Genomic DNA, 18832 nt, shown 5'->3' on the forward strand with positions numbered 1-18832 from the left:
CGTCAGAAATTTTCCACTTTCTTCGCCTCCTGCTCGAAACACGCGAACAGAGAAATTTCGCGTCACAAAATGAACTTCCAAGCGGTAACTGGAGCCGTAAAACTCGAGGCGTCTCTTTCATGAATCGACTTTGGCGCTACTTTATGCTTTCTCAGGTTAACAGACCCACGCCCAGATATTATTAGCCAGCAATTGGTGGCTCTGTTATCAGCCTATGGTTACACATTGATGACAGTTGCCCGTTTCCACTCAGGCAATATTGCACTGTTTGCCTTGACTTTGTTCAAGAAAAAGGGGGGGAATCGATACTAAAGTACGAAGGTTAGAGGTTATTATTCATGCTTTATGCATAGACTGATAGATCGATTATGTTTTCATGAATATTAATAGGGTATTTTTAATTCATTACAGTCGGTCCAATTAATTCTAAGAATAAGCACTGATTTGCATACCAAACAGATAGTTTTAATAGTTCATTCATAATGAATTATTATGAATAACCACAGTTAATAATTGCTTAAAATACACATGATAGAGCAGTATCCCTGGTCTCTTCAAACACACACACACACACACACACACTGTAGAAGTACATAATTCAGTGAGGGGATGTCAGTGGGAAGTGGCTGCACAATGAAATGGCCTCGTGTGTTTAGGTTTACTGGTGTTGATGACAGGTATAAATCTGTCCTGGAGAGGACAACAGCCGCCGGACACTTCCGACTAAAGTAGCGCTATTCTTCATTTTGTCAAAACAAAAATAATAATAATATGAAAACACATAACAAAAGAAAAAACATTTCTGGCTGTGGAGAAGTGCTGTGACGAAAACACGAATGAATAAATGGCCTGTGGGACCCCTGCAGGTCACAGCTCATTTATTTACAGGCAATATCCCTCCGCATCTATGTACATATATGCGTCCTCCAACAGGTTATAGCCTGCTGCATGTGAACTTTTAACTGTCGTAAATAACGGATATTAACCTTAAAAAAAAAAAAAGATCGCTTCGAATTACCAGAAAAAAGTTGCTAATCGTAATTATAACACATTATTAGAACAATAACGCCAACATCTCTGCCTCCAGTTTTACTTTATTTTTTATTTTATTTTATTTTATTTTGGTTTATTTTATTGTATAGAGAGCGCGAGAGAGAAATTATCATATGTAAAAAATATTTAATAATAGCCTATAAAATATATAAATCAAAGCATACAGAACAATTACAGAACAAAAAAGAAGACTAAAATTGAGAATTGAAATCTGATAGGTTTAAAAAACATTTAAAAAAAGAAGCAAAAAGTTTAGATCTTTAGATTCCCGATTCTTCATTTCAGATAAACTAAAAATAAATAATAAAACAGCAATAAAAAATCGGCGTTCAATGAGTTCAGCCAGGTTTTAATTTAATAAAAAAAGTATTTGGATATTTTGTGCTAGCGCTGAAAATGATTTTATAGCGATGTTTTAAAATCGATAAGGACAGAAAAAGAAACCGCTCGACTCCAATAAGATCGGCGTGTAGCAGCGAGTCTCCAACTCCCTTGGAGACTTGAAAGTCTTTATTTATATTTATGTTTTTTATTAAATTAAAATGCAACATTCAAATCCAGAAACATAAAAAAAAATCACCACTAAACAAAAGATAATAGGTCAGAAAGAAAATAGACCCCCCAAAAAGTGCTCGGCCTTCGCCGAATCCATGTGATAGGCCTATCTGGAATCCATGAAATAATACTGTACAGTTTTGGAAACGTCATTAGGAAAAATGTTTGGATTTGTTTTTGGCAAAAAGGTTGAGAGAGAAAGAGAGAGAGAGAGCGAGAGAGAGAGAGAGATAATGACAGCTGGATCTTGATCACAGGGTCTGTCACTCCTCCTCCTCTCTCGTGTATCCACTAATGCGTTTATTTTCACTTCTCTGAGTGTTGCGCTGTTTTGCTTGACTTGATCAGATCTGAACAAGTAGCCTGACTTTAGCCAGTTGCGCGAGCTGCTTTAAACCAGATGTTTTGCGGTAACACGCAGTAGTCCCGCGCGTAACCGCATCCACACAGCCTTTATACCTTCTACCGACGCGGATGTCCAGCTTCAAGGTGAGGATATGTACCAGGGCATAATGACAAGCAACCACGGACCCTCTTCCTATGAGGCCGGATTTCTTCACAACGCCTCGACGGGCACCTCTCCGGTTTATGTCCCCACCACCCGGGTCGTCACCCCCATGATTCCTGCGCTTCCTTACCTTCAGACGCCCGGTGCGTCGCAGCAGAGCAGCCCGGCGTCGAGCCACTCTGCGTGGGCACAGCCGGGCGCAGACTCGGTGCCCTCATACAACCACTCCCCGGTGTCTCCGCGCTTCACCTTCTCCACCAGCCCGCCTCTGTCCTCCGGGGTGGCCACGGCCCGGGAGACGGCAGTTTCTTACACAAGCCCGCTGAACATCTCCGCTAACGGTAGGGATCACTACAGCGCTCGCGGTCTGAGCGGGTCGTATCACAGCCCTTATTCGGCCTACATGAGCCCTAACGTGGGCGGAACGTGGCCGGCGTCCCCCTTCGACAGTCCGGTCCTCCACGGTCTCCAAGCTGGCGCTCCTCCTGGGACAGCAAGACACCCCAACATAGGTGAGAAAATTAAATACACGTGTACACAAATACAGTGTTTCAATATTTTAAGAAGGAAAAACGCACAAATGAAATAGATTAAAAAAGAAGCAACACAATTATTTGTTTAAATTAGAGATAAAAAAGTGGAATTAATAAGAGTTAATTGGCGAAACTAAAAAATATATATAAAAACGTGCATTAATTAATAATGGTCAACATCAATTTTGGCTCCATTAAGAGGAAAATAAAATGCGTTTAAAGTAATATTTTGTTACTTTTACGCTGTTGTAAAAGAGCTGATTGTGATATTAAATAAGGGATAAATGAATTTTAAAACATTAACACCATGAATAAGAATATATATTTTTACTCATATTTACACATTTAACGTACAATTTCTGGTAGTTTATAGAGATATAAAATGACTAAAAAGACTTCAGGACAATCTTATAAAAGTTCACGTTTTTACATTTATGCTGTTCACAAATGAACATTTTCACACAACCTAAATTGAGATTTAGGCTTGAAGAACAGGGAAAAACAGCCTCACTTGCAAATCCACACAGTTTTATATCTATAATTATTCAACAAAATTAATAATAAGTTTTTATAAGCCAACTAAAAATGTGTGACACACATCCCTACATCCATATATATATAAATATATATACTCATCAGGCTCAATCCAAACATCCAAAGTTAGACTTACAACAGTTTAACATAAACAACATATAAAAAACATGCTATCTATTAGTTATGAATGAATCTGAGCAATATTATTGGTAAGATTGAAATTAATATTTAACACAAGTGGAATTGATAACACTGTTTGTGGTTTATGAGCTGTGTTTGACTGTGGCCTTTTGGATCAGGCCAGATTTTATTTGCTGGGAATCTCATCCATGCATGCGTCACTGATCATCAATCATTTATTAAAGAAGTCCTTTATGATTCTTTATACATATACATATATATGTGTGTGTGTTTTTTAAAAAAATTATTATTAAAGAAGACATGTTAGAAGTGACTTTAAGGTGAACAGATTAATCTAATATCTGACCTTTATGTGCTGGATGTGATTTTAGCCTGTAGCTGCAGCCTGCAGTGTACTCTGAACCATATGGATGACGGAGATTTCACAACACATTCATTTTGCTTAGGCTGTCAGATTTTCCGTGGCTCACGTCTTGCATAGTCTACATCACCAATCAGCACTGTGTTTGTTTAAGCTGTCCCCCCCCCCCCCTCATCTAAAGTTTCTTAACTTTTGCAGAGTGATGGTGGGCAAAATCTTTTATTTCAAATGTACACAGCTGCCCACTTTTCCAGTTCAGTATCCTCAAAAGTAACCAGTCATTATCGCTCATTCTTCACTGCATCAGTTATTATTCACAGCTGATTAACAGCTCATTACTTCCTCATTTCTAAATATCATGTACAGTTTCCATCTGCCACATCCCCCCTCCCCACCCCCCGACCCTCAACAGTTTCATGGAGAAAGAAAAAAAAGCATCTCTCAAATTATCTCTAAAAAAAGAGAGATAGCAGCATCGATCCAAACTGAGCTCTTCATCTTATTACAATCACACTCATCACAAAGAGCCCTGTGTTCACTCACTGATTTGGTTTACAAGCATTTTCAGTAACACCTCACTGTTGTGTAATCTCAACAAATTCAATCAAGTCTCTGTGTTTGATTAAGAGGCTTTCAGCCGGGTGCCGAAAGCTCATTGTTCTGGGGAAAGGGAAACTCCCTCATCTGTTCCGTAAAGATGGAAAAGAGGAAATAAAATCTAATCAGAATTCATTCAATAATCAACTCACAGAAATGCTCAGTGACATTTAGCTTGAATGCATGTGAGGGCACTCAACTAGAAACTAAAATCAGTTTTGATCTTCAAACAGAACAACTAAATTCACTTTAGTTTTGTCTTTTGAGCAAAGCTATCATGTTCATGTTAAAATTGCAAAACATACATATGTTGATTGTAGAAAACAATATTGGCATTTATTAAGTGTGGGATACAATGCATGGATTTATTTATGCTTAAACTGAATAATCCGTTGCTCAAGTTTAATTAGATTGAGGGGGAGGGATAACTTTTCAACTAAAGGACAGCATAATTCATCAGTATTTGAGATTCTAATATCTATGTTATGACTCTGATAAATTCCTGGAAGTCATGAAAGCAGTTTGGATGGAATTTGTATGAACAAAATGGGAAAAAAATACGCACATTCTATTAAAGTAAAATCTGAAAAAGTACCTCTAAAATCAGGTTAAATGGTAATAATTCATATGAGTTAATAAAATATTAATATTAATATAATAAAATGTATTTTACTAGGTAAAGCAAGAAATACAAGGTAAAAAAAAGAACAAATTGAAGGCTTACATAAGGTATCAAAAATAAACCCTGAAAGATGTGATATTTTAATACAAATATTTTATTATGTTGCATTCAGGCATGTTTACTCTTTTCATTCTTTCACTTATGGGGCCATTTAAACAGTGTTGTTGGGTAATGTGTAACAATGTGTCCTATTTCACATGCTGACCTCATTTTTTTCACATTTTATGTCAACCCCCCCCCCCCACCCCCAACAAACTTTCAAATCAGAATTTAAATCAGAAAACTTTAGTGGAATACTTAGTACAGTATGTACTTTAGTACAATTCCTACATTCTTTCACTGAAAATTGAACTGTTAATTTACAGCAGTACATTATTATAATTATTATTGTTTCTTATAGTAGCTAATCACGTTGTGTTTGCCAGCATGTTAAGTTAAATCACTTTTCTTAATTGAAGTTTCATTGAAATTTCAGAAAGATTTATGAATTAAATGATAATCTGATTAATTAATCTGGTTATGTTTCCCGAAATGCAAAAGTGTAAAATCCCAGGAAAATATTCAGATAAAATATTCTATTAAAGTTCAATCTTTTAATGTTAAAAATGAGTTTACAGATACAATCATTATCTCGCTGACTATTCCTTTTCCTTGTGACAGCTGACACCATGTACACTCTGTATTTCTATTTTCACTCCTGGCCTCCTAAAGCGTTTGTGTCTGGGTTTTTTAACCGCACCATGATAAACGCTGACATTTAAACAGTGGGCATGAAAACTTCCATTTAGATATTTCTTTTGTGTATTGTCTCCTGTTGCTGCGTTGTGTTGGCTACAATTGCTGCCTCGCTCAAGGTTAGCTCGCCCTGCCGTGTCTGTTTGGCTCTCAGCCTTGAGGAGGCCTGCATGTGTACAACTGCCTGTCCGGTTGCACAGCGCGTCGAGGGAGGAACACATGTGGGCCAGATTTACGCTATCTGAAGAAGAGCAATTATGCACAGCGAAGTGTGTGTGATTAAAACACATTAGGATTTGAACGGGACGTCCACAGTTGATACGTTGCTGTTTTCTGCTGTTTATCAAGGTGCTCTCAGACCTGACACGTATTTTAGATTACAGCTCGTGCTGGTGGTGGCATTGCTGAAATATGAAGAAGGACTAGTAGTGTTCTTACCTCTACTCCAAAGATTGATGTCTCCTATCCCAAATAGTTAAGAGGTTCTTGGGAGACACTTTGTTATGTGCCAGATGAGAGAGTGAAGATTACATTTATCACATTTATCAGATGTCACGCTAAGTGAGAAATAAAAGGAGAAAGAGGTATGATAGACATTTCAGTAGGACTGAGCTCTATTCCATCTTTATTTCCAGCCAACTTTTATCTCATGGGGGGGTTGCGAGATAAGGAAGGATTCCAGGTTGCGGTTGTGTGGGCCCCTGAGTGGATCCAGCCTGCACCTCCTGCTGGTGCATGAATGCCACTGCACTGCTTGATCACTGTCAGGGTCTGAATGCACAGGAAAGCAATGGATTTATGTTTGTGGTATCAGAGCGGCTGGAGGTTAATTTCTTTAAGAAGTGTTATAGAATAACTGTTCCAGTAATGTTTGAGTGTTACTTCAGATCATACAGTACACTCATATTTTGTATTTTACTTGGAAAAGGTTAGAAATGACCAGCGGGCCCATCTCAAGAAAAAGAACTTGCAGATTTTTGGCTTATTGTGTTTTATATTTGTCATCTCTTATCAGATTTATTTGATGACTTTGCTGAGGGCCGAGAGTGCGTGAACTGCGGAGCGATGTCAACCCCCCTCTGGAGGCGAGACGGTACCGGTCACTACCTGTGTAACGCCTGCGGGCTGTACCATAAGATGAACGGCATCAACAGACCTCTTATCAAACCCCAGAGACGGCTGGTGGGTCACACAAGATTTCATCTTCTTCTTTAGCAAGTGCTGTAAAACAGATGCTTTCATCTCTTTGCTAAATGTCACTCCACTGACGACCGACATGTTTTATCTGCGGCAGTCTGCCTCGAGGAGGGTGGGCCTGTCCTGCACCAACTGTCACACCACCACCACCACCCTGTGGCGACGAAACGCAGAGGGAGAGCCGGTCTGCAACGCCTGTGGGCTCTACATGAAACTCCACGGGGTAAGAGAGAGAACAATGGGAGAACTCTTGCCCTCTTCTTCTTCTTCTTTCGGGTGCTCCCTTTAGGGGTCGCCCCAGCCAATCATCTGCATCCATCTCAACCTATCCCTGTATCCTCTTCTGTCACACTTCTTCTGTGGTCTTCCTCTTTTCCTCTTGCCTGGCAGCTCCACTATCCCTCCTCTACACATGTCCAAACCATCTCAGCTTTGCCTCTCTAACTTTGTCTTAAACTTCCACATATGATGGTTTGAAAAATAAAAATTCATGCAGAACATCTAAATGAAAAGAGACTAAGAAATTGCATCAAGTCAGTGATCAAGGCTCGCCTTAAAAGCAGTTTTCCAGCCTTTAGGATTGTTAAATGTATTTTAATACAGCCTGCATTTTCTTTAAGGTTCTTTCTTTGTCTTTGTGTCTCGACAGGTCCCTCGACCTTTGGCTATGAAGAAAGAGGGGATCCAGACCCGCAAACGCAAACCTAAGAACCTCAATAAATCCCAAACTGGTGGGCTTCAAAAACACACTTGATTATATTTGTGTTTATATTTAGGGGCAAGCAGGAGCAGAGCCGTAAATATCCTTTCTCCCCTGTGTTCTAAATTAGAGTGATAATTTTCTCCTGTCACCTGTTGTCCTTTGTACTTTCAAACTGAAGAAATAAACATTTTTAGATTTTTCAGTGCAAATGTCATACGGGTTTATGTATCAAGGTCATGTGTACAACATCTGTAACCTCACCTGTGCTGTACCCTGCAGGGACACCAGGCAACGAGGGGGCTCCAGTTACACCCAGCAGCACTCCCCGCTCCTCCACCACCTCCACCACCTCCACCACTGCAGAGGAGACTCGCCAGATAAAGACAGAGCCAGAAAATCACAGCTTGTACACACATCACAGCTCACATGCACAGGTGAGACACCTCGATGGCGAAATCTCGAAGGAAATTTACGTTCAAGAAATTTACGATAAACTCTGATTTTTGTTAGACATTACTGTAAAAATCAATGCCTCCCTAATCATGTGTCACTCAGAGGTAGGGAGGTAGTGGGAAGTGAACAGAAAGATGCCAAAAATTCCACTTCTCATTACCTTCTCCATTATCTCTCCAGATTTCTGCCCTGCCAGCCTACATGGCAACTCAAGGAGGCCCCATTCCTCTCAAGATGTCCCCTGGGGGGCACAACGGGTCCTCTGGCTCCAAAGCTGAACCCTGGAACAGCCTAATTCTGGCTTAGAAAAACCTACAACCCAACATCTCAAAAACCTACCTAACCACAGAATACCTATTAAACTCTCCTGACAGACTCTGGGTTCAGACCACCCCGCCGTTTCCTGCCCGCTGTGCAGCGTTGTCAGTGCAGGAACAGAAATCTGGGAGCTACTACAGAAGAAACGAGGCCTTACAGTGCTGCACACACACTGTGTGTGAACTCAGAGCAAACAAGGACGTGAATGGACTTTGTTATAGAAATCTGAAAGAAGAGCAGTGACTAGATTCACTCAGTAACACGACAGAAAACTTTTCGTCACCCTCTCCGCAAGATAAATACTGTAACATAATACATGACAATAATAATTATAGTCATTTAAATTTTTTTTTACATATTTTCTTGATTTGCATATGATTGTGGATATTTCGCCAAAAAGGAAAAAAATTAAAACACACAAAAAATGTTTAAAAAAATCACAATTTTTAAACTTAATGTAAAAAGTTGCACCACCAGGTTTACAGAAAGTGTATTTAAAGGCCAGCTCAGATACATGTATATAAAAGAACCAGAAATATAGTAGAGTTGATCACGTTCCACTGGTTGTATCAAGGCAATTCAACAATAGACTTTCCACACAGTTTTCCTCATGGTGCTTAAAGCTTTGATTTTTTTTTTTTAACTGTGTGGGATAAAATCTTCCCTTAGGTTCATCCAAAGAAACTGGCACACTGTTTTTGGGAAAGCACAGTGCTTTTTCGGGTTTGCAGGTTTAATTAAACGAGTAGTTTTTTGTAGTTCAGTTGTAATGTAATAAGATTGCAGCAGATGCAAACTATTCACTGCTTGTATGCTGGTTAAATTCAGCAAACTGAAACTATGAGGGATCTGTTATACTCTTTTCGAACTGCAATAGAAAGTAAAGCAAATATAAAACAGGTTATATAGAGTGTCCCAGGGATCCACGACAGTGGGCCATCCTGCACAACAGTATGTCCCTCTTAAGTTTTGTCATTGGCACATCTTCTATTTCTGCTGACAAGAATCTGCAGTTAAAAGGCAAGTGTGTAATTAGCACATCTAACCTTTGAATTACTTAAACTTACTTTATGGGATCCATCACTCCCCAGTGCCAGTTATCCGATCGCTACACGATCTACTACTCAGTGCAATAAGAACAGCTCCTTATCACTTTCTTCCATTCAAAGTATGAAAAATACACGTCAGTATTGGCATCTCTTACAACACATGATAAACTACCTGCGCAGGAAGAGTGCACGTGATGATTGTGATGTGGAGGTCACATAGCTCCCCCTGCTGACAGATGCACAGGCATGCAACCACTGGACTTTAATTAAAAGGTTTAGCGCTCAACCACATCATAATCATCACCGTCATCATCGGATTACCATCTACTATATAATGACTGACTGATAAGCTGTATAAAGGATTAACTGTACAGTATGTTAGCATTACTTCAATTTGCTTTCTAAAAGCATGGAGGCAACCATTGTAAATGTAGGATATTGCTACTGCTTCTATGTAAAAACTCCACTCCAGTACGATCTGTGACATATTGTAGACAAAGACACTAATAAAGACACAGCATTTTGACATAATGCAAACGGTATGCATTGTGCAAAGGTGGTGGAATTCATTCTGTTTCTAATGCCAGTGTCTTACAATAACTTCATTTTCCTCTCAAAAGCACACGGAGCCTTTGAATCCTCTTAATTTCCCAAATTGTAAAAAGTGCTCTGTGATCTTCACGGTGTTTTTGACAAAAAGCTGAAGGGCACAGTGGTTAATGTCCTCAGTCAACTTTTCTCTGATGACTGCTGCACACTTGTCCTGTACCAAGTCCCTCCAACACTGCTGAAACTTAAGTCTCATTATATCCTCGAGGCCAGCATCACACGCTTGTGAGCTAAAGGTGTAACCAAGTGCTAAAACATGCCCTCTTTCTAAATATTCCTGGAGACTTTCGGTGCTCATCGAAAGCAGAACTTCTGCAGAGTCGATCAGTGCGTTCACCTTCTGCATCAGGATTTTTTTTTTTCTCATGCGCTGGTTTGCTTTCAAATATAGAATGCATGCTTTTAAAATAAGTCTTCCTGTCCTGCTTCTGCATGGTGGCTGCAAAGTGGCTGTTTTCTTGTTGAGGCCTCAGCAAGCACTTAAGAAGAGAAAACATAGTTTCACACAAAAGATTAAGATCGGTGCTCATTTCAGCTGCTTTAAAATAACTCTCCTAGTCCACAGTTTGATTTACGCATTCCACCTGTTTGTAGTTAACACCCTGAAACAGATTTTCTCTGATTCCTTTAAAGCCCCAGCACTTCATATCACCAATATGAGTCTTCACTCCAAATGCATTCCACCACTCCAGAGCCTTATGAACCAGGTTCAGCATGCACCGGATGGCATATCTTGCCAAACATGGGCTGTTCACGGTGAAGATGTAGACCTTTACATCTTCAGAGAAACTCTCTGACTCCAGAAGTTCCTGGGTTTGGCTGATAACGAGGCTTGTGGCTTGATTGAATTTGAGATACTCCAAAACTTTCATCCCAGAGTGCTGTGTGTTAGCCCAGGATGATGTCAGCTCAGAGAGGAGATTGGTCCTTCTAGTTGCACAGGCTTCACGTATCCAAGGGTCACCACAGCTTGTCCTGCGATGCAAATATATCCATTATTAATGAATTCCACACAAAAGCCGGACAATGACCATGTTAAACCTTGGTTCTTTTAAGGATATCTGTAGTTTTATGGGAGCTGTGGGTGGTACTGATGAAGAGCTAAAACTTGTTGGACACTTGCTGTGATGATTTCTTAGTGAAGCAAGTCCATTTATGACCTAGCCCACATATTTGCCCCAGACAGGGGCTCAATTAAAACAAACAGTTAACTTATTAAAGTTAAATGTCCTAAACTCTAATAAATAAATAAATAAATACTAATAATAACACGATAATAACAAATAATACATAACAATAAAAATAACTTTTCTAACCTAAAATTTATGTTTAGAAAACTATATTAAAAATGATTAATTATGCCAGACTAGAAGTAGTTAAAGTACTAAATTCACCACCACTTCATTAGGTACGCTTGTTAAATGCTCCCACCACTAATATCCAGTCAGCCAAGCACATGGCAGCAACTCAGTATTTAGACATGTAGACATGGTTGAGATGACATGCTGAAGTTCAAGCTGAGAATCAGAATGGCAAAGAAAGGTGATTTAAGTGACCTGGTTCAGGGACATGAGATGGTTGTTGGTGCCAAAAGAGGTCAGCTGAATATTTTGGAAAGTGCTGCTGGGATTTTCCCACACAAAAATCTCTAATGTTTACAGTCAACAGTCAGAAAAGGAGAAAATAGTTGTGTGAAAATGTCTTGTTGATGTCAGAGGTCAGAGGAGAATGGCCAGACTGCGCTGAGTTGATAGGAAGGCAACAGTAAATCATATAAGTGATTGCTACAACCAGCATATGCAGAAGTGCATCCTTGAATGCACAGCACCTTGACACAGATGGGCTTCATCAGCAGCAGAAGACCACACCAGGTGTCACTCCTGTCTGCTAAGAACAAGAAACCGAGGCCACATTTCACACCTGCTCACCGAAACTGCACAACAGAAGATTGGAAACATGTTGCCTGGTCTGCGGACTCTCCGTTTCTGCTGCAACATTCAGATAGTAGGATAAGAATTCCGGACTACACGGACACATGGATCACTCGTCCCTTGTATCAGTGGTTCAGGGTAGTGCTGATGGTGTGGGCGAATATTTTACTGGCACACTTTAGGCCCCTTAGTACCAATTTAGTAACATTTAAAAGTCACAGACTGCCTGAATTTTGTTGTTGACCATTACCATCCCTTTTAGCCCACAGTGTACTAATCTGTTGATGGCTGCTTCCAGCAGGATAACACACCATGTCACAACACAGTTCATCAACATGACAGTTCACTGAGTTCACTGCACTCAAATGGTCTAAATGTAGAGCACCTTTGGGCTGTGATGGAGCAGGAAATTCCGATTTTAAATGTTCAGCCAACAAATCTGCAAGAACTGTGTGATACAGACCAAAATCTCTGAAGAATGTTTCCAACACATTGTTGAATCTACACTATGAAAATTAAGGCAGCTCATGATCAAGCCCATTGTCTCTGACTGAAAATGGATACGTTTTTATCAAACTGTACCAGCTATAGCTGATATTGTTGGATAAACCGACCTGTATTATGTGGTCACATTTCTTCTTTTTTATATATAGATTTAGTAGTTAACTAAACAGACACTACTTGACTCAATAACTCTTCATTTCCCGCAGGTAACATATTATTGAACTACTTGTGTAACTACATTTGGTTCACTATTGCCTAAAACAAAACAAATTCACAGAACAATTTGTGATTGTCTTGTTACAACACATGTTTGTGGAAACTATTTCACATTGTGCAGCCAGTGTTAATGCAGCTCTTCTTCAGTCAGTATTGCTTCAGCCTTACAGGCTGTGGAGACTGACCTTTCCCTCTGTTGTCTGTGCCACAGAGTTCTCAGGCTGGCCAAACATTTCTTCTTACAAAACCAAGGCCGCTCTTCATATCCATCAAACAGAGGCCGCTTCAGCCTAAACCTGGATGAAAGCATGCAATCAGATACATATTGCCAGAAAGTAGTGCACAAGGAATCTGATGAATACTGTTGAGGAAATCACTGCCCCTCACACTGAGCATCTGGAAGACTGAAGAACTAAACAGATATTTCAGCGTAGAGTCTAAAGCCAACCTTAGTCACACGTGATATACTACCATCCTCCCCTTTAGGTTTTGTTTCAGTGTTTTTTCAGAGTTTACTCACATGGGAAAATCCATCCAGTCTTCTCACCTCGGCCAAACGTATAACCCTGCTTTGCCAGGGTCTGTCTTAATTTAGGATCTCCAGATAGATAAAGCCCCATAACCTGATCTGTTGCACTACATTTTTTCACCCACTGTCATTTGTCAGTACGTAGCTCCTCCTTCAAGTAATACTCAGGCCTTTGTGGCTATTACATAAACACTGCTGAAGAGCTGCCTCTTTTATTAAATATCAGCCCTCAGGAGTCTTTCCTCATAAAAGGACAGAGTTCTAGATGAAGTCTGCTCCCATGTATGATATATTTCAGTTAAAACAGCTGTGTGGTGCTTTTCACTCTGTAATTTTAAATAACGCTGACATATTTTGTATTTGTAGTTTTAATCTTTCTTCTAGGTGTTTTCCTTCCTGTGGTTTCAGTTGACGGAAGTAAGCAAGTACAGGCAACTTGTCTTGGCAACTTGATTTTTTAGAACTAATTTGCATATGTGCTCGTTTATGTGTGTTTCAGAAGACTTTTTTTAAAAAAAAAATATTCAATCAATCAATCAATTTATTTATAAGCACATTTAAAAACAACACAGGTAAAGTGCTGTACATAGTAAAAAAGTAAAAAGTAGATCAAACACACACAAAGAACAAAACAAAACTCAGTCACAATTAAAAGCTAGAGAGTAAAAATGTGTTTTCAAACAGGTTTTAAAAATGTCAAGTGTTGGAGAGATCCTAATTTCAAGAGGCAGACTGTTCCAAAGTTTGGGCGTAGCAATCGCAAAGGCCCGATCTCCTCTGTTTTTTAGCCCGCTTCTAGGGACAACTAAACTTATCAGCTGACATGAGAGTTCTATTAGGAGTATTTTTAGTAAACAGATCAGAGAGGTATGACGGAGCTAATTCATTTAGAGATTCAAAAACAAGCAATAAAATCTTAAAATCAATTCTACAACCAACAACGTACTGGAAGCCAGTGTAAATGAGCCAAGACTGGGGAAATATGATCATCTTGAGTGCCTGTCAAGAGCATTATTCATTTAATTTTGGAGGGATTTTTTCTTTCTTTTCTTTGCTGATAGATTTTGGCCTTCACTCTTAGTACTCAGGTATCAGGCCGCTCATACAACTTGTTAGTTTTGAGGCTTCTGAGTTTAATGGAAGAAAGCATTTTGTGCAAAATCCAAAGCTTAAAAAAATCGAGGAAGAGAGTGAGTAAAGTGAAAAGTCCTTTCCTGGTTCTGTCTTAGATCATCAAGGTTAGTAAACTCATATGGTGCATGTTGCCACAGCCAGAGGTGCCAGACTGCACAGCGGACACATACACATTATGCAAGTAGAACAAGACAAGAACAGTGCAAGTATGACATACAAAAACTCAAATCACAGGTAACTGGGTAATATGGCTACAAAAGCTGTTTGTCTTGTTGTACATTTTTCACATTAAATTAAATTCCTCTCACACTGACTGCATATCTTGTCTTGTAATATGGTTCTACATGTAATGAATTGATTGTTCTCTCAAGAAATTTTTAGAAAGCAAGAGAAACTATGGTCCCAGTCCATATATAGGCCCCACTGTCCACCCATACAGGTGACATCTCCCTCAGAAAGTGTTAAACCCACTTATTTTGTGTCACACTCCAGCAGTTTTCCAGTTTTGCAAAGAGGAAGTAACCATAAACATCAGTGGTTGCTCCATTTCTTTACACTCTGGAACACAGCAGAGGTAGGGCCGGTGGGATTAATATTGGTAATAATATTCAGACATTTTTGGCTTGCCTGGAGATTTTGCTCCTCCATACATGGCACATTTTGGATAAGTCGGTATTCAGTTGAGCCTACAATTAGCTCAGCTGACACCTTTCTACATCATTCTGGTCATGTAGGGGATTTAATTCATACCATCTGAATTATTCTGTCATAGACAAAGAGACTCTGGCCCTTGTGTGAGCACTGCAACACTGAGAAATTTGTGTGTTCCTCTTGTGGTCTACACAGCGCACAGCCCTCTGGTTTTTCTTCCGCTCATTGAGTTCCCCAAACTGCAGACTGATGTGTCGATTTCTCAACTTCCTCCGCACTGTCCAGCATTGCATTAGTGTTTTCAGTCAAATCACTTCAAACTATTTTCCGATATTAATAAAACCCCTCTGAGGGTGCTAGAAGTGAAACGGGCCTTCACTGCTAGCATGGAGGGTTTAGATCCAACATAGAGTAAACTTTAAAAAGTGTTCATGCACAGATATTGAATGTAAAGGACTTATTTTAAACTTTGCACAATATAATTACTGAAAATAATAACAGCGATAAGTTTTTGTCCTAATACTTATGAACATTTAATGGTACAGAGCAAATCAGTTGAACGTTAAGTGTGGGACTGACAGACAACCTTGTCTGAGCCTTAGTTTTCAAAGCATGTAAAATCTGCAGGTGCAACATTGAAAACTTGGAACACACCAGTTACAGCTCACACTGATGCAGAGGGATGCACTAACATATAAAACAATTAGGCAGAGCATGTGTTACAGAGTGAGCTGGGGATTTTAAAGCATCAGGAAACAACTTCTCACACATACACAAACAAGCTAAGTGAGGTTAGATGGTGTTGTTGTGGTCACTGACAAATACCTGTTTATATCATCTAGCCAAATGATTTTTTGGGGGGGAGGGGGCTTGATTCTCTTTGGTTTCATTTTGGCTTTAAAAAATTTTTGGTTAGCCCGAAAGCCATTCGGCAGCTAGCTGTAAATATGCACAACAATATATATTATTTACATACATTGTATATGTCTAGTTTGTAGACGAAGGCTATAAATGAGGGGAAAATGTAAAAAAATTAAATTAAAAAAGGAGCAGAGAAACACTTGGCTGTGTGCTCACTGTGTTTTGACTTTGGCCATTAGGTGTCCTCTGTTGAACTGTTGATGATCTACTTGGCAATGAATCGGTTCAGATTAGCACGGACTTTGCGGCCTTCGTTAGCCGCAAAGGAGCAAATGACCTTACAAGCACGTCACTTAATTGTCAGGGAAATATATTTTCAACAGGAATGCAATGTTGGATTTAGATTTTTTATCTTCTGACAGCTTCCTTGTCCAATTTTTGTATTCGCAGTAGTAGTTCTATACACCTAAAAACCACAAACCAGGCTAGAAATTTGGGTGTAGTGATGGATGCAGACCTAAACTTAGAAAAACACATTAAGACATTAACAAAATCAGCTTACTATCACCTCAAGAATATTTCAAGGATAAAAGATCTGATGTCTCAACAGGACCTGGAAAAACTAGTCCATGCATTCATCTTTAGTAGGCTTGATTACTGTAACAGCATCTTTACAGGTCTACCTAAAAAATCAGTCCGACAACTACAGCTCATTCAGAACTCTGCTGCTCGAGTCCTCACTAAGACCAAAAAAGTGGACCACATCAGTCCAGCTCTGAGGTCTTTACACTGGCTGCCTGTCTGTCAGAGGATAGACTTTAAAGTTCTGATGCTGGTCTATAAAGCTCTGAATGGTTTAGGACCAAAATACATCAGTGACCTCCTGACCCAATATGAACCTTCCAGATCCCTCAGGTCATCTGGATCCGGTCTTTTATCAGTTCCCAGAGTCAGAACCAGACACGGAGAAGCTGCATTCAGCTTTTATGCTCCTTATATCTGGAACAAACTCCCAGAAAGCCTCAGATCAGCTGAAACACTCAGTTTATTTAAATCCAGGTTGAAGACTCACCTGTTCTCAGCTGCATTTGAATAAAGCACCAAATCCACACTTTTAAGCTTAAATTTCAAAACTTACATTTTACTACTGATTTTATCTACTGTTCTAATTTTTGATTTTATATACTGTTTTGTTTGTTTGTTTGTTTGTTTTAATCAATTTTAAATCATGCTTTTTATTTGTTTTTGTTTTTAATGTCTCTGTAAAGCACTTTGAATCACCTTGTTGTTGAATTGTGCTATATAAATAAACTTGCCTTGCCTTGCCTTCAGTATGCTCCAACTTCACAGTGGTGGGATGCATCACCAGCAATGATGAGTCTGACTGCAAGATGGGGGTAAAGCAATTGATGATTTGATGCATGGGATAACAATCTCTGCATCAGTGTCAAGAAAACAGAAGGAGATGATTGTGGATTTCAGGAGGGATGGAAACTCCCAACCAACCTGCACATTGGATGAGCAGCTGTGGGAATGATCTCTAGCTTTAAAAGTACCCGAGAACCTTAACTGGAGCTACAACACTTCCTTCGTGGTTAAGAAGACTCACCAGTGCCTCTGTTTTCTTAAGATGCTGGAGCATGAGCTCAGGCTGAACGTATTCTACGGATGTGGTGGAGAGTGTCCTGTGCTCCTGCATCTCCGTGTGGCATGACAGCTGAAGAAGCCTCTGCTGAGGATGGTGAAAGCTGCACAGGTAAATGTTGGCTGCATCTTCCCCATGACCACCACCACCAGAGGGCAAACCAGGGCCGTTGCTAGCCATTTGGGTGCCCTAAGCACAAATGCTTTATGGTGCCCCCCGCCACTTAAAAAAAAAAAAACATTAATACTTTTGAATTTCTCAGTGGAATTTGTTTAATTAAATAACAACAAACATGACAGTTAAACAAATAAATAAGGTTAAAGGAGGTTAAAAATACTGTTACAAATAAATACTCAGGCCCCTTTGGAAAATTAAAATCAGAGCTGACATTAAAAGGACCTCTCCGCACAATTTCAACACGATCAGCATCTACAATGTGAGCTGGCCAAAGAGCAGGATCGGTTGAAGGGGGCACACATGTCTCCACAGTGTCACTTTCTGATAGTCTCTCAGTGACAGGACTCTCAGTGGTACTTGTGTATGGAACTGTACCTGAACTGGTGGTTGATGGTTCTTGTTCTTCTTGGCTAGGGATTGTTGCAGGGTCTACAATGGCTGGTGGTTGATGTCCAGGGATGGCACTACTACTGGATGGTTCATCCTGTCCTTGAGATCCTCCTTGAACATATTTAAGCATTGACCCTGCATACAAGAGAAAATATTCAGGGATTTTACAGAAATACAATTTTGAATCTACAGTAGGCCTCACGAAAAAAATTGCATTATAAGACTAATAAATTAAGTAAGTCACTGGTACATTTAAAAATTACTAACTATATTTTACATGTATAGATTTTCATAATGGCAAATGGCAATATAAACATGCTGTACATAATTTGATATAAATGCTAAGTAGGAAATCTATATTACTGAAGATATAGGTTTCATATTACACTGTAATATGAAACCTATATCTTATTTATGCCGCATAAATAAGATATGCGCCTTTATAGATATCCTGAAATGCAGCAACATACAAAGTAATCTTGTCTAATCTGATAATAATACTTGACTGCATCACTGACCTATCCCAAAGTTAAGGTTAATCAGTAGCATGCATGACGTTAGCCAGCTAGCAACCTGAGGAGGGAAATGCTAGTCTCACGATTGCTAACGTTATCTGAAAACCGTCAATTGAGTGACCATGATGAGTTGCTTTTAGTAGTCCATTCTATATTCATATCCACAACGTAAACAAACTACCCAACATCAATCATTTGCAACATTTGTTAACACAGTATGAACACTGCTAACAGGAGCTATCACAGAGTTG

At 39.5% G+C, this 18832-nt stretch overlaps 2 protein-coding genes across 2 annotated transcripts; one reads left to right on the forward strand and one right to left on the reverse strand.

The window, feature by feature from the left end:
* The first annotated feature begins 1878 nt into the window (after positions 1 to 1878).
* Positions 1879 to 9961, forward strand: gata4 (GATA binding protein 4). Its single transcript, XM_031727581.2, has 6 exons — positions 1879 to 2628; positions 6715 to 6881; positions 6994 to 7119; positions 7546 to 7627; positions 7879 to 8033; positions 8233 to 9961. Exons 1-6 carry the CDS (start codon positions 2106 to 2108, stop codon positions 8356 to 8358), a joined length of 1179 nt encoding a protein of 392 aa, XP_031583441.1. The 5' UTR covers positions 1879 to 2105; the 3' UTR covers positions 8359 to 9961.
* Positions 8796 to 18085, reverse strand: LOC120433236. The gene is made up of 5 exons (XM_039599177.1): positions 18052 to 18085; positions 17464 to 17586; positions 17171 to 17238; positions 12865 to 12975; positions 8796 to 11003 (listed from the first exon to the last, which is right to left on the reverse strand). The coding sequence occupies exons 2-5, from the start codon at positions 17551 to 17553 to the stop codon at positions 10583 to 10585; spliced, it is 690 nt and encodes a 229-aa protein (XP_039455111.1). The 5' UTR covers positions 17554 to 17586; positions 18052 to 18085; the 3' UTR covers positions 8796 to 10582.
* Between the last annotated feature and the right edge of the window lie 747 nt (positions 18086 to 18832).

This window comes from Oreochromis aureus, linkage group 15 (genome assembly GCF_013358895.1).
Source record: "Oreochromis aureus strain Israel breed Guangdong linkage group 15, ZZ_aureus, whole genome shotgun sequence".
Taxonomy (NCBI): Eukaryota; Metazoa; Chordata; class Actinopteri; order Cichliformes; family Cichlidae; genus Oreochromis; species Oreochromis aureus.